Source organism: Pelophylax lessonae (genome assembly GCF_965119305.1).
Source record: "Pelophylax lessonae genome assembly, chromosome: 9".
NCBI lineage: Eukaryota > Metazoa > Chordata > Amphibia > Anura > Ranidae > Pelophylax > Pelophylax lessonae.
The window spans coordinates 256002963-256019509 of NC_138776.1; the positions used below are offsets into that span (position 1 = coordinate 256002963).

At 44.4% G+C, this 16547-nt stretch overlaps 2 protein-coding genes across 2 annotated transcripts in view; both read right to left on the reverse strand.

The window, feature by feature from the left end:
- The window catches only part of LOC309564392 (uncharacterized protein), a 135317-nt gene that overhangs the window by 70499 nt on the left and 48271 nt on the right, over positions 1-16547 (reverse strand). The gene's annotated exons all lie outside the window — the stretch shown is intronic.
- LOC309562978 (uncharacterized protein) lies at positions 7718-15449 on the reverse strand. Its single transcript, XM_082267304.1, has 7 exons — positions 15349-15449; positions 11777-11869; positions 10698-10841; positions 10379-10535; positions 10165-10262; positions 9910-10051; positions 7718-8423 (listed from the first exon to the last, which is right to left on the reverse strand). Exons 2-7 carry the CDS (start codon positions 11852-11854, stop codon positions 7783-7785), a joined length of 1260 nt encoding a protein of 419 aa, XP_082123430.1. The 5' UTR covers positions 11855-11869; positions 15349-15449; the 3' UTR covers positions 7718-7782.

The following is a 16547-nucleotide window of genomic DNA, read 5'->3' on the forward strand; positions in this document are numbered from 1 at the left end:
AAGATACCCCTGCAGTCCTGCCTACTTTCAAGTCCAGCACCCCTCTGCTGCAAGTGACTTCTGTTAGTACTCTTGGCCTCCTGTAATTTCAGCATTCCAGTGCTGCAAGATACTCTTGCACTTATATGAGTACAGCATTGTGTGCTTTCTCAGATCCTAGTCTCACTCTCTAGTGCTTCTCTATACCTGGTCAGCTATAGCCCATAAAGGTGTACTCCCCAAGCACACTATTGTCAAGCATGCAGGCTGCACAGTGGGTCTGCAATCCCCATCCATATGTGATACGTCAACAATAAGGCTTAAGCCACTTTAGTCTTTTTTGTGGTTTACTGCATTTAATCAAGGAACTGGTAGAGTCAGGGTTGGGGAAACAGGATACCCCGAAAGAGCAAAATATCCTTAAGCCCTCTTATATCAGCAACAGGAGTGGCTAGTGACTCTAATGGTTGGTAGCAGCCTCTCAGTAATAGCAAAGTTGATGGTGGCCCTGGATCCTTCAATGGCAGCCTCCCAATGACAATACTCCTTTACGTACAGGAGTTATTAGTACCCTTCAAATAGTATTTGGTTCCTTTAGTTCAAGTACTTTGAAAGAGCAGAGTAGTGAGGTCTCCATGCAACATCCAGCAGGCATCAGCTTCCCCCAAGTTCTCCTGAAAATTCATTTGCACAGCATGTTCCTCTTAGAGATGCTTCCTCTAGGCAGCCAATTATTATTCCTTTTGGCCCTTAGCATAGGCCAGCTCAGATTCCTTGGGTCTTAGCAAAGGCCCCAAGAAAGACTTCCCCTTACATCGACATCCTTTCCAGCCAAAGGCCTGGTGGAAAAAACACATCTTCTAGAATAGTGCTCCAAATATCTATCCTCTCCCCTCGGCTCACATCACTGGAATAAAGCCCTCAGTGATTGTGCAAGGCAAATAATCAGAAGTCAGTACAGTGTTACTTCCCACACCAACTACTGAAGGCAATTGCACAGCAGCAGGCAGACATAATCAGTGTCCTGGCCCACAATACCATAGGCAACATACTCTTAAAATTTCTGGGCAGTATCTTCACATGGCAGGCTAATACTGGACACCATGGAGACATATTGTAATTGCTGTAACAACAGCCTGGACCAGGAGGGTGTTGCTGCATCAACTTTTCACTGTATATCATTATGATTCCTGGTTACACCCTTGTGGACATGCCAGTGAGTAGTCTAGCAGCACCCCTACATTAATAAAGTTTTTCATACCCATCTTACCTCTGCATTAAAAGAGAAGTATGGGGTTTTTGCAGATTCATACTTACCTAGGTACCTAGGTGGATATCCCCCGGCGCCTCCAACACTGAGAACCAAGCAATCGAACACCGTGATCGATCGGTTCTCAGATCTCCATGAGCAAAGAGCAGCTCTCTGCTCTACCCCTTCCTTGCTCACTGGTGTGCTTTGCTGTGGAGGGGATGAGATTGGCCAGCTCAGGCTCTCAGCAGTTTGCTGAGAAGCTTAGCCAGGTGCCAGTCCAGGCATGTGGGCAGATTCTGACTCTATTGTCGTGATCTTGCTTGAGCCTGGACTGGCTCTGTGATGTCAGCAGCCAGCGGACAGCCCGCTGTCTGCTGAAAGCGGGTCACAGGAGAGCAGAATGAATTGCACTCCTGTGATCCACAGGAGAAGTACAGCCAAACAAGCTTTGGCTGTACCTCTCTTTTAAGTGGAACTAAACCCTCCTATCGTTTTTAGCCAAGGAAGCTGCCATTTAGGCCTCTGTTTAATCTTCAACTGCCATGATGCTGCACATGTGATCAGTTTTGACAACAGCCATTTGACAGTTTGGTTGAGAGCACAACCAAATGGGGTTCTTATTCATCTCACATGTCAGTACATGATTGTAAACACGTGTTCATACATGAACCTAAATGACATATAAGACATTGCGTCAATATAAGAGAATATGTCTGCTGGAAAGTCAACGTGTTTCGCAGAATGCTTCGTCAGGACCAAATGTAGACAAGAAGATTCTTCTCAATACAGCGCAAGGGATAAAGTTGGCTTTGGGTGGACACAGGGAGCAGATAAGGCCAAGGGATCCATAAGAAATCTTACACTTAGATGTATTAAACATGAATTTATCCAACTGGAGGCTGATACCTCAAGGGCCAGTTTATACAATCTGAGTCTTATTATCTATCGATATGTTGTTTGGGGTACTATGGTGAGTTTTAAACAAGGCATCCAAATAATAGATGCAGAGTATATCTTGTAAGAGCTTAATTGAACAAAATCCTCAAATAGAGGGTCTGGATGCTATTTGACATGGAAAAGGTCCAGAAAGGGCTCTACCATCACCAGTGACCTCCCAACAGACAAGAAGGAGGAAAAGGCCCTTCGCCAGGCCAGTAAACGCTCCTCACATGTGTCGCTCTTCTTGTCTTTTACTGAGAATTAAACTGATCTGTTGATCTTACCATATGGTTAAATTTGTTATGTATATCTTGAGTAACATTACGCCTGGAGAAAGGAGTGCCATGCCATTATCTTCTTTATTATAATGTGCAAATAAAATTAGATGTCCCTCTGGGTTAGTTAATTCCGAGGTATATCCTCCTGCTGAAAATGTTGCATTATTATTAAAAATAATAGCATTGTTCATGTTCTACTGGAACTGCCTTATGTTTGATGTGTATCAGATCAATGCATGAGATGTTCATAGATGTGTAGATTAATAAATGGAAAGCTCCTAGAGATGTAGGCTTATGAGAACGCCCACTGGGAGGGACGAAACTCGTCGACGAGATTCCGGGCTTTGCAGCAACGTCAACGTCACTTCCTGGCTGTTGGAACGCAAGCAGAAGTGTGCTGGAACGCATGCCGCTTTTCTTATGGTGAACATATGTTACTGCCGTTCAACCTGCCTCCAGGAGCTTTTAATTTATTAATCTACACGTCTATGAACATCTGATACATTGTAAGTGCATATATATCTTGGATATATTTAATAAACGTATTGAACATACTGCAATATTGGGATCTTCTTTGTCTTTCCATGCTGAGTATTGGGAAATAAGAGACACTCAAGGCGCTCCATTTTCTACACTTACCAGTTACAAGCTTGATAAGACCCCTATGCAATATTGCCCAGGGGTCCACATCTTCTGGTAAGTGGATTCACTTCGGGGGGTGTAAAACACAGGATCACCTCTCACGAAAGTCACATGGATTCTATGAACTAATTGAGCACTATTCACAAACTTTCACTGGACACTTGCTTAAAAAAAATTCTTAGTGGGAATATGAATTCACTTTATTAGGTTATGTACATGGATTGATGTATTATTTAAGTTATTTAAATTGGGTATATATGTTTTAATGAGATGCACTGTCTTTAGCGCTGTGTTATGATTATTTATATATTTTGTGATCACTGGGTGATGAGCAGCAGCGACAGTTCTTTGAAGTGTTAGATATTCACTTAGCAGGGAGGACTCTTTTGAGTCATTTATTGCTAGATAAGCATGTTCCTCCCTACTGGCCACTGGACAGTGCAAACTTTAGCTATTTCTATGCTGATAAGTTGCTTCATTACTGTTCAAGAAGCAGGTCTGAGAATGCAATCAAGCAACTGATTGGCTTAATACATTGCTAAAGTCTACACATGCATTTGTCAACCTTTTTTTTAGTCACGTTGCCCTTTAAAAGTATGCAAAATCTGGAGGCACCCCAGTCTGAAGTGTAAAAACCTAAATGTTCCTTATCAATAGGAAACCTGAGCGTGGGATGATGAAATGAACTTCATTAGAACGCCTCCATCACATCAGAGTTCCCCCATCATGTCCCCTGTTCATGCTGGAGGCCCCCCCATGCATGAGAGCCCCATCACATAAATACCCCCATGACAGAGTCTCCTTATCACATATGAGCCCCCATAGTTCCCAATCACTACCAACCCCCCATCACATTAGAGTCTCCCATCACAGAGTTCCCTACGTACATAGGCACTTCTTGACATCAGAACCTTATCTTTTGGCTCCAGCAAAGCGGCAGCGGTCATTAGATGTAGCAGGCCTGGAAGAGGTAGACTTCTGTCCTCTCCCGAATGCTGGAAGTGGCCCTGCATTTTGCCTACACTCAGTGTCATGCATTACCATGGTGCAGGTGAGCTAGCCACCAACAACATAGCAACAAATGATGCCATGCGTCCTTACCCTATAGCGTCACTGCTTTTTATGGTGCTGGTGACCGGTCCGGCCTCTCCATGGCAACTCATGATGCTAATTCAGGACAAACTGGGTCCTGGGCTTGCCGAAACATAGGGAAACCTAAACAGTACTCCAGTTGAGAAACACAGTGTTGTACATAAATATTGATTTATAGCTATTATTTAATATAGTTAATGGTCTACACCAGGGGGCTCCAAACTTTCTAAACAAAGGGCGAGTATACTGTCCTTCAGACTTTAGGAGGGCCATATTGTGGCCAGTGGGAGTAGAAAACATACTGGCGTCTTTGGGAATAAACAATGCTGCCTCATTGGTGTCAGTAAGAGGAATAGTGCCCCATTGTTGGTGTCCATGGGAGGAATAGTGCCCCATTATTGGTGTCAGTGGGAGTATTATTGCCCCAAAGACCACATAAAGGCAAGCAAAGGACCGCATCTGGCCCCTGGGCCGAAGTTTGGAGACCACTGCTTTACACCATGCACTGGCCAGCTTTCACCCTGGATTATGAACCTCTAAAGGTTGCCTGGGGATGTGTTCTTTCACTTTTGCAATCAGGAGGAAGTTTATGTGTCACATTCCCTACTGACTGTTATGAAGAGCTAAAAAACAGCAGCTGCAGGGATAGACTGAGGATTTGCACACATTTAAGAAAAAATAATATTGTGTTATGTAAGCTCCATTAACAGGGCCCTCCTATCCCTTCTGTATTGTAATCATATGTCCCCCTTTATATTGTAAAGCGCTGAGCAAACTGATGGCGCTACAGTATATAAATCCTGTATAATAATAAATAATAGGGAAAGGACATTTGACCTTTACTACTGCAGTCTTTACCGGGACTGTTCTTATGCGCACCACAGTAAAGACTAGGCCCCAATGCTAACTGGCTGTAGAACTAGGGCAAAGGACTGTCTCCTCAGATGGTTTTTCTACAAGGACTTCACTTGTTACCTACAGAAAGGGGTATCTCTGCAGGAAGGTCTGTAATCTATTTACTTTCTCTTCTATTAAAAGGTAGCAAATAACCTGACTATTGGCGCTATATAAATCCTGTATAATAATAATAATGATTACTAATGTAATGATGTGGCTTTAGTACTTATTTCAATAATTAAAGAGGATATACAATCACAACTGTCTTTTTTTTAAATTTTTAACATAATGGAGAAGGTGAGAGCCTCTGTCAGGTTATTGTTATTCATGGACATGTGCACAGGGTTTGCTGGGTGTGCATCATCGGCAGAGCTTCAAGGGTTTCATGCTGCAGTGGGGCCCGTGCTGCCTCCATGTCACATTAAGTTTTATGGAGCCTGGAGAGGAGTGGGGGGTGGCATTTACCAGAACCAATCCCCCTTTCCCTCGTGCAGCTACTAAAAGTCAGCTTTTCCCCCTCTCCCTCTTGCCGGCAATCAGCTGTTGCAGGTGGGAAAGGGGAATGGTTTCAGTAAATGCAGCCCCCACTCATGTCCAGGTTCTCCTTCCTTTTGCTGCCCGTTCCTCTAAGCCACTCTCTTAGCTTTGTTGATAAAGAACAAGTAATTATGATCAAGTAATTGTGATCAGTGGTACCAGTACATATGAAACAAAGCAAGAGTCCACACTATGGTTTAGCAATGAGAACTTTTATTTTCTTGCTATCATGCAAATCATCTCTTCACAAAACATACGAAGAAAGGACAAGCCCCCAAAAACACCTGAAGGAAGGACGAGCCCCCAGCAACGTATGATGGAAGGATGAACCCCCAACAACGTACAAAGTAATGGCGAGCCCCCAACAACGTACAAAGGAAGAGCGAACCCCCAACAATGTAGGAAGGAAGACTGAGCCCTCAACAACGTACAAAGGGAGGATAAGCCCCAACAAAATATGAAGGAAGGACAAGTTCCTAACAACGTATGGAGGAAGGACGAGTCCCCAACAATGTACGAAGGAAGGACGAGCCCCTAACAACATACAAAGGAAGGACAAGCCCCCAAAAAATGATGACGGAAGGACAAGCCCCCAAGGACGTACAAAGGAAGGACGGGACCCCCAACAACGTATGAAAGAAGGACTAGCCCCCAACAATGTATGAGGAAAGGACAAGCCCCCAACGTATGAAGGAAGGTTGAGCCCCCCAACAACGTATGAAGGAAGGTTGAGCCCCCAGCAATTGTTCCCAGAGAACTTTGGTAATAAAAAAGTACAAATTCAGCCTAAAGTTTTTTCTTTTTAATCCTTTTTTACAGAACAGAGAACGTAAGAGTCTCTGTCAGGTTCAAACTTTTCCTCGCGCCATTAAATAAATAGCTTTGTTGATGACTGTGTCCTTGTTGGAGAGTTTTTCCTTCAATTCTTGTCTAAGGCTTGGTTCACACCTAATGCTTTTTGCAGAAACGCACTACAGTCCATTTAACATGATTTACTATGGGACACGTTCATATCTATGCTTTTTTCAGCTGCTGCATTTTTGAGAAAAGGTCACGGACTTTTTGTTAAAAGCAAAACGGAGCGTTTTGGTTTGGTAGACTTCAATAGAGAAGCTGCAGAAAAGCATGTACTGCATTTTTGCTACAACTCGTGTTTTTTAGGCTCTGTTCACATCTGAGCCTAGTATCGTGAAGACTGCAGCACCGCTTTCTTTTTTTTTGCACCAAATCTTGGCACAGAGCCAGGAGCGCTTGGCAGTGCAATTTTTGCAGCGACTTTAGCACGTTTTGGTTCTCGACAGTTGCGGCAAAATCACATTTGGGTGCCATTAAGAAATAAAAGCATCCTGTGTTTTGCCGCAATTCTGGAACAACAAATTGGCCAAAAAAAAGCATAAAAACGCATAAAAAAAATGCATGTGCAAAAATGCATTGCAAAAAGCACCGCAGAAATGTATCAAAAGCAAACTGCATAGGTGTGAATGGGAAAAACAAAAAATCCCCAGATTGGATGAGGGCAAAAGTTTTGGTTTTTAACCAAAACTACAACATGAAGATCAATCATAAATTATAAATAAAAAAAGTTACTGTTGTAAGTAACAAAAAAAACTAAACAGATCAAACCACAGTAATAAAACTAAAATATTCTATACGGGTTGGCTGATCCTTTCAGACTGCTTCATCTTAAGCCCCGTACACACGCAACGATTATCGGCCGACCGATCGTCCGTCTTTTGTCCAGAGTGGTGTTTTGTTGGTTGGAATGTGCCTAGACTGCACATGAATTTTCTCGTCCAACAAAATTCTACTTCAGAAGTGATGTCATGGGTTGGTTTTCTTTCTTTGTGTTCTTTCTTCACTGAGCATGCCCAGACTTTCTCATCAGATTTTTCCCTGTCGAAATCTGTACTGACTGCATGAAAATCAGGCGTTATGTTGACGGCCAACAAAAATTTTATAGCCTGCACACCAGATTTTTTTTCGGCTGAAAAGTCAGAGTTGGTTGTTGGAAGCATCATACTAACAAGCCGAAAATCGGCAGATCGGACTTTGGCCGAAAATTCCCTGCCAATTTTCGACGCGTGTGTACAGGGCTTTAGTCATACAACTGCTCGACGGACATAACAATTGAGCCGATGAAACTCCACCATCAGTTTTTCAGTGAGCTCAGGTGCTGTGTGTTTTCGGGTAGATCATTCGTCTTTCGTGTACTTTCTGGTGGATGATTAGCGTCACTTTCTGTGCAAACCGTTTCCCGCACTCTTGACAAGAGAACGGTCTCTCGCCGGTGTGAGTTCTCATGTGCTTATCACGGTTCCCTCTATTGGAGAAGCACTTTCCGCACTCGGAACAGGAAAAGGGCTTCTCACCGGTGTGAACCCTCTGGTGTTGGGCAAGATACGCTTTGGTCGAGAAGGACTTCTGACACTCGGAACAGGAAAAGGGTTTTTCATTGGTGTGGACGCTCTGGGGTACAACCAGGTCGCGTTTTTTTATGAATGAGTTTTCACAAGTCTGGAAAGGATGCAGATTATTGGGAGAAGATTCCCCGGAATTAGGAGCATTTATCTGCACTATGAAATCTTGGTTGGACATTTGGGATAATAGTATGTGATTTACATTCGGATTCCAAAGAATCAAACCAGTCTGTGGATTTGTTGATGTTATTAATGGATTAGGTTTGTGATGTGTATTTTTGTTAACAATGCTTACTCCTGGAGAACACTGCACCACGCCATTATCTTCTTTATTATAATTTGCAGATAAAACAGGACGTCCATCTGGGGTATTCCAACCATTGTGTCCTCCTGTTGGATATATTTATATTATTAGAAATAATAGGAAAAATAATAATAGCATGTTCATTATTGTATGTATTGCAGTTAGGAGTCATGTACAGTATATTGCTGTCAACTGTTCCTGAGATCTGACACAGAATTAGGTAAAGTGATAAAAATAATGCAAAGATAGAAATCAGATACAGTATACAGTGCAACCAAAGCAACTATAGCACACTGGCTGAAGGTTTACAGATACTAATGCCATGGATATGGCAAGGAACAGATCTTCCTCCACCTCATTTGTTGGGAAATTGATGTTATATTGAGGAACAGATGGACCTTTCATATGGTGTACAGTATCTCCACCTCATTTGTTGGGAACATGACATTATATTGAGGAATGGAGATGGACCTTTCATATGGTGTACAGTATCTCCTCCTCATTTGTTGGGAACATGACGTTATATTGAGGAATGAAGATGGACCTTTCATATGGTGTACAGTATCTCCTCCTCACTCATTTGTTGGGAACATGACGTTATATTGAGGAATGAAGATGGACCTTTCATATGGTGTACAGTATTTCCTCCTCATTTGTTGGGAACATGACGTTATATTGAGGAATGGAGATGGACCTTTCATATGGTGTACAGTATTTCCTCCTCATTTGTTGGGAACATGACGTTATATTGAGGAATGGAGATGGACCTTTCATATGGTGTACAGTATCTCCTCCTTATTTGTTCGGAACATGACGTTATATTAAGGAATGGAGATGGACCTTTCATATGGTGTACAGTATCTCCATCTGATTTGTTGGGAACCTGACGTTATATTGAGGAATGGAGATGGACCTTTTTATATGGTGTACAGTATCTTCTCATTTGTTGGGAACAAGACATTATATTGAGGAATTGAGATGGACCTTTCATATGGTGTACAGTATCTCTTCCTCATTTGTTTGGAACATGACGTTATATTGAGGAATGGAGATGGACATTTAATATAATGTACAGTATCTCTTACTCATTTGTTGGGAACATTACGTTTCATGTTCCAATAACAGTTTTTATTAAGGAATGGAGATGGACATTTTATGTGGAGTACATTATCTCCACTGCCTGCGATGTGGTAAAGGTTGACTGGATGCTCTTCCATCATATGAGAAACCAGTTTTATTATTTCAAAGGATTGTGCATGCTGTCTAAAAATGTATGTGATGAATTGTTATCATTATAGGTCAATTTGCATACCTAAATGTAATAAAAATAACCCAGGGTCTGGGTACGGCCTCCAAAGCAAGGCTGAGGAATCGCTGATCTTAATATCTGCCATGCAGAGACCAGCTTATGCAGCAGAGCTGAGAAAAGCATTGAACTACTAGGACACTAGCAAAAACCTGAGTCATGAGGGGCACAGCAGGGGTTATAGAGGGACTGGCTTACAATTTCACTGTTTACTGGTGTACTAAATAAAAATGTGAAGTGCTTCATTTCTTTTATATAATGAATACCTGCGCTGACATGTACAGATGATTCCTCCTTAGTGATTGTCACCACCACTTCAGCTTCCTTCATAGACAACTGATTTCCATTCACAAGCATCTCCTCTTCTTCTTCTTTAACTTCAGTTTTGATATTAAACAATTCGACACTCTAGAATTACAAAATGATTGTTGTGAGCACTAAAATCCTGAGACTACATAGAAGAATATCATCTAATACAATTTAGAGCCAAGTTTGAGTTTGGCATCCTTAGTCCCACCTACTTGATCACGATGAGGGATCGTGTGATCTTCCGATGTGGAATTCCGGGAATACAGAGGACGGGGAGATCTCTCTGGTGGGTTCCCATTACTGGATCCATCTGTAGGAAACACACACACTGACTGAATACATTGTTTCTATGTGTTTATCAGATGATGGGGGATCTAGGTGGATCCTCCGTACTGCTCTCTCCTTTACAATAAAGTCTCCTCTTACCCGGTGATGTGAGGGGCGGCTGATTCTCCATCATGACGTCCTTGTAGAGATCCTTGTGTTCTTCTAAGCACTTCCGCTCCTTCATTATACTTTTCTCCTCCTCTTCTTCTTTTATCTCTTCTTTGATACGAATGTTAAAATGGCTCCAGTTTCCACCCTGAATGTAGATTTAAAATAAAATAGTGAAAATGCCTCTGCTATTCCACAGAGACATCCTGACACCTTATAGGAACCTGACACACACAATGATACAGTCACCATCCAGACACATCCCTTGTCTGTTACTGGATAATGTCCCAAAATTCCCGACACCACTCACCTCTCCCGTCAGCAGCTCAATCATCTTCTGGGTGACTTCTAGAATCTTCTTATCATTGCTTATCTCTGAACTTAGTAAGGAATGTAGAGGAAGCATAATTGAGTCCTGTCCATCTCTTGATGTCTTCTTCACAAATATGTCATCCTGCGGAGAGAGATCATCAATCGCTATATACATTTCCCAACATAAGAAGTTACAACTTGCTACCATTGTCATCCCTTTTTGCTAAGATCTGATCAATGACATCTCTTTTTTAGAGGTAATTATATTTCTCACCTCTCCGGTCAGGTCTGTGTTTTATTAATAGAGATAAGAGTGATGTCATGTGACCTCCCAGAATCCTCCTCACCTCTCCGGTCAGGTCTGTGTTTTATTAGTAGAGATAAGAGTGATGTCATGTGACCTCCCAGAATCTGTCAAGATATTTACCCTACAGTAAGTGGCCCATCCTACGTTGCCTTCAGGTGTAGCCACAAGGTTAAAACTCTGACCGCTATTATACATATTGTTTTATAAATATTTTAGACCCCATCTCTCTCCGGCTTGAATCTTCATATTGCCTCGGTGCCCTCCAAGAGAGCAGTTATGCTTGTGTGGCTCATCACTGAGGTGGGTCTAGCATGCTCCCATGGTGCTGTAATAGATTGTACTGTGATATATATTAATTATGTAATGAAATTACATGTATATCTAAATATTATTACAAATGGCATTGTTTTCCTTCAACGATGAGTACTGTGTGGTCTTCATAGGCCCTGATGAGGCAGTGGTGAAATGCGTCGGCATGTGAGAACCTACATATCAGTGCTCATTCTCTCACTACATGACTCTATGCAGGAAACTGTTTAATAAGACTTTTTTATTCTAACAGCTCTGTGTTTTAATGAATAGAGATAAGAGTGATGTCACGTGACCTCCCAGAATCCTCCTCACCTCTCTGGTCAGGTCTGTGTTTTATTATTAGAGATAAGAGTGATGTCATGTGACCTCCCAGAATCCTCCTCACCTCTCTGGTCAGGTCTGTGTTTTATTATTAGAGATAAGATTGATGTCATGTGACCTCTAAAAATCCTCCTCACCTCTCCGGTCAGCAGGTAGATGATCTCCAGAGTGAGATTAAATATCCTCTCTGCCATCTGATTCTGCTCTTTCTCCATTACCTGTCAGACACTCTAAGTAGAAGCGAAAAAATACAGAATTAGAAAACATAAATAGTTGCTAACATTAATTAAAAAAAAAAAAATGGCGGCACCTTCCCATGTTGGCAAAAAAAAAAAAAAATATTTCCAATGTTTTATAGTGCACTTGTTGTAATAATCCCTATTAGGTTTCCCTTTCAGTTGGGTATTTTCTCCAGGAAGTGATGTTAAAGCATTGCCCGCTCTGGCAGGATCAATGGCAGGTGGAGCTTAGCTGGTGGGAGTTGCACAGAGAGAGGGCAGCATCATGGAGCAGTAAGACTGAGGACTATCTTCCTGTTTCCTCTTAGTGGGCCTTCCCTGGAGAGAGCAACCCATGACTGAAGTAAATCCCTGACTGTGGGACAAGAGGTTTCTGTTATGTCACTCAAGCTGCATACAGGTAGCTGTAATCGATGTGTTTCCTAAAAAGAGACACTTTCCTGTGTTCATGTGATCCCAGCACCCCAGGTCTCCCAGACACTCTCCTGTGTTCATGTGATCCCAGCACCCCAGTGCTCCCAGAGACTCTCCTGTGTTCATGTGATCTCATCACCCTAGTGCTCCCAGAGACTCTTCTGTGTTCATGTGATTCCAGCGCTTCCTGAGACTCTTCCATGATCCCAGCACCCCAGTGCTCCCAGACACTCCTGTCTTCATGTGATTCCAGCACCCCAGCACTCCCAGAGACTCTCCCATGTTCATGTAATCCAAGCACCCCAGCGCTCCCCAAGACTCTCCTGTATTCATGTGATCCCAGCACCCCAGCGCTCCTCGAGACTCTCCTGAGTTCATATGAACCCAGCGCTCCCTGAGACTTTCAGGTGTTCATGTGATCCCAGTGCTCCCAGAGACTCTCCCGTGTTCATGTGATCCCAGTGCTCCCTGAGACTCTCCAGTGATCCCAGCACTATATGAAACTCTCCTGTGATCCCAGCACCCTGATGCTCCCTGAGACTCTCCCGTGATCCCAGCACCCCAATATTCCTAGACACTCTCCTGTGTTCATGTGTTTCCAGTACCCCAGCACTCCCAGAGACTCTCCCATGTTCATGTAATCCCAGCGTTATCTGAGACTTTCCTGTGTTCATGTGATCCCAGCGCTCCCCGAGACTCTCCCGTGTTCATGTGAACCCAGCGCCCCAGTCTCCCAGAGACTCTCCCATGTTCACTCTCCCGTGATCCCTGCACCCCAGCACTCCATTAAACTCTCTTTTGTTCATGTGATCCCAGTACCCCAGCGCTCCCAGAGACTGTCCCACGGTAATGTAATCCCAGTGCCCCAGTCTCCCAGAGACTCTCCCATGTTCATGTGATCCCAGTGCTCCCTGAGACTCTCCCGTGATCCCTGCACCCCAGCACTCCATTAAACTCTCTTTTGTTCATGTGATCCAAGCACCCCAGCGCTCCCCGAGACTCTCCTGTGTTCATGTGATCCCAGCTACCCCCGAGACTCTCCTGTGTTCATGTGATTCCAGTAATCCCTGAGACTCCCCGTGACCCGAGCACCCTGGTGCTCCCAGAGACTCTCCTGTGTTCATGTGATCCCAGCACCCCAGCGCTCCCCGAGACTCCCCTGTGTTCATGTGATCCCAGCGCCCCAGTGCTTTTAGAGATTCTCCCATATTCAAGTGGTCCCAGTGCTCCCTGAAACTCTCCCGTGATCCCACCACCTCAGCGCTCCATTATACTCTCCTTTGTTTATGTGATCCCAGTACCCCAGCACTCCCATGTTCATACAATCCCAGTGCTCCCTGAGACTCTCTTTTTTACATGTGATCCAGGCACCCCCCGAGACTCTCCTTTGTTCATGTGATCTCAGCGACCCCTGAGACTCCCCAGTGATCCCAGCACCCTGGTGCTCCCAGACACTCTCCTGTGTTCATGTGATCCAAGCACCCCAGCGCTCCCTGAGACTCTACCGTGTTCATGTGATCCCAGCACTCCCTGAGACTCTCCTGTGTTCATGTGATCCCAGCACCCCAGCACTCCCTGAGACTCTCCTGTGTTCATGTGATCCCAGCACCCCAGCGCTCCCTGAGACTCTCCTGTGTTCATGTGATCCTTGCACCCCAGTGCTCCCTGAGACTCTCCTGTGTTCATGTGATCCCAGCACTCCCTGAGACTCTCCTGTGTTCATGTGATCCCAGCACACCCTGAGACTCTCCTGTGTTCATGTGATCCCAGCACCCCAGCGCTCCCTGAAACTCTCTTGCGTTCATGTGATCCCAACACCCCAGCGCTCCCTGAAACTCTCTTGCGTTCACGTGATCCCAACACCCCAGCGCTCCCTGAGATGCCCCTGTGTTAATGTGATCCCAGCAGCCCAGCGTTCCCAGAGACTCTCCTGTGTTCATGTGATCCCAGCAGCCCAGCGTTCCCAGAGACTCTCCTGTGTTCATGTGATCCCAGCACCCCAGCGCTCCCTGAGACTCTCCTGTGTTCATGTGATCCCAGCACCCCAGCACTCCCTGAGACTCTCCTGTGTTCATGTGATCCCAGCACCCCAGCGCTCCCTGAGACTCTCCTGTGTTCATGTGATCCTTGCACCCCAGTGCTCCCTGAGACTCTCCTGTGTTCATGTGATCCCAGCACTCCCTGAGACTCTCCTGTGTTCATGTGATCCCAGCACCCCAGCACACCCTGAGACTCTCCTGTGTTCATGTGATCCCAGCACCCCAGCGCTCCCTGAAACTCTCTTGCGTTCATGTGATCCCAACACCCCAGCGCTCCCTGAAACTCTCTTGCGTTCACGTGATCCCAACACCCCAGCGCTCCCTGAGATGCCCCTGTGTTAATGTGATCCCAGCAGCCCAGCGTTCCCAGAGACTCTCCTGTGTTCATGTGATCCCAGCAGCCCAGCGTTCCCAGAGACTCTCCTGTGTTCATGTGATCCCAGCACCCCAGCGCTCCCTGAGACTCTCCTGTGTTCATGTGATCCCAGCAGCCCAGCGTTCCCAGAGACTCTCCTGTGTTCATGTGATCCCAGCACCCCAGCGCTCCCTGAGACTCTCCTGTGTTCATGTGATCCCAGCACCCCAGCGCTCCCTGAGACTCTCCTGTGTTCATGTGAGGCAAAATAACTTCTCCTTACAGCCGCTACAATCCCCTCTGAAAAGCAATCTGAATGCGGATCATTTTTCAGAGGGCGCCACACTGCAGAACCCTTAACTAAGTATAATGCCACCTGGACTCTCATTTTTAAAATGTAATTATTTTGTTTGTAAACCGTTATATAAAATGTGTATATATTTCGTCAGCTGTGAGTATAACAAAGTTGTTAAAAGAAAAATAAAAAAAAAATTTAAGAAATGTTGCACATAAAAATTGTAAACACAAAACTCATCCTTTAGCATCTTCCTAGAGATTTGTTGCTGGAATAAAACTGGAGGAAAGTTATTTCTTCGGTCAGGTATCAATAAAAAAAAAAAAAGAACCAAACGTGTTGGTGGTGCTCCCAGAATCCTCCTCACCTCCCCGGTCAGCAGGTAGATGATCTCCAGGGTGAGCTGTAATATCCTCTCCGTCAGGTTGCTGCAGTTTCGCTAACAGCATTCACTTCCTGCAACAATAGTGCCCATCCCCCAGCAGTTTGCATCATGGGTAACAGGCGGTGATTGATTCTTTTCAGTCATTTTGTTGTAGCCCAGCAGGCTTGGAGGAACATGCTGGTTATAAAATAATGCTGAAACCTGAGGATCTCTATTAATACCCACCAAAAGTTACCATCAGCTGGGAGCAGGATGAATTTGTAGGACCTGTGACATGTGCATTTAGTTGTATACCAACATGTCTTCATATATGATCTACAATAATATGGCTTCCCCCAGAAGCTTATCCTCATTCATTATCTAAAATAATAAAGAGAATGGGGTACCTAGTGTTGAAAGCTTCTGCTGCCCCTAGGACATCATCTTTGGAAGTTAGCCCTGTTGATAAGGAATGGCCATGAGCCGAATGTTCCTGGGACAGTTTCAGAGATGTTCACAGTTAAAGAAAACTTCCAAAATTGTGACTGTTCTCCAAACCACACTAAAGATTAGGGGGCTCATTTTAAGGCTATTAGTAAAGGGACTGTGACATAAAGGGCATTGGGAGCTTGGCACTGCCAGGGGGGGACAGCCAAACGATATGTCAGCCAAACCAAAAAATTTTTTTTTCAATATCGTTCAGCGAGGAGCAGTGCTTACTGAAAGGGGGACATTAAAATGCACGATTCCTTCAAATAACATAGTAATAATTTGTAGAAGTGTACTGCCCTGTTAACCTCTGAATTGAGCAGCTGCAAGCACCACAACTTGAAGTATCGTTGTGCAATAGTAAAGGCCCGTACACACGTACCGATCGTCGGCCGAAAAGCTTCGGCCGACGATCGATCTGCCGATTGTAGGCTTGTTAGTATGATGCCTCCGACAGCCGACAGCGCACATTCGGCCGAAAAGAATCTGTCATGCAAGCATTAAAATTTTTGTATGCCGACACCAGAGCGGCCGATTGTTCGCCAGTTAGTACAGAATTCGGCCGACAGACCGCAGATTTGCAAGACTGGGCATGCTCAGAAAAGGGAAAACACAGGGAAAGTTAACCATTGCATGACATCACTTCTGCAGTCGGCTGTAGTCGGCAGACAAAATTCTTGTGCAGTCTTTTGCACTTTTCAACAGACACCGAC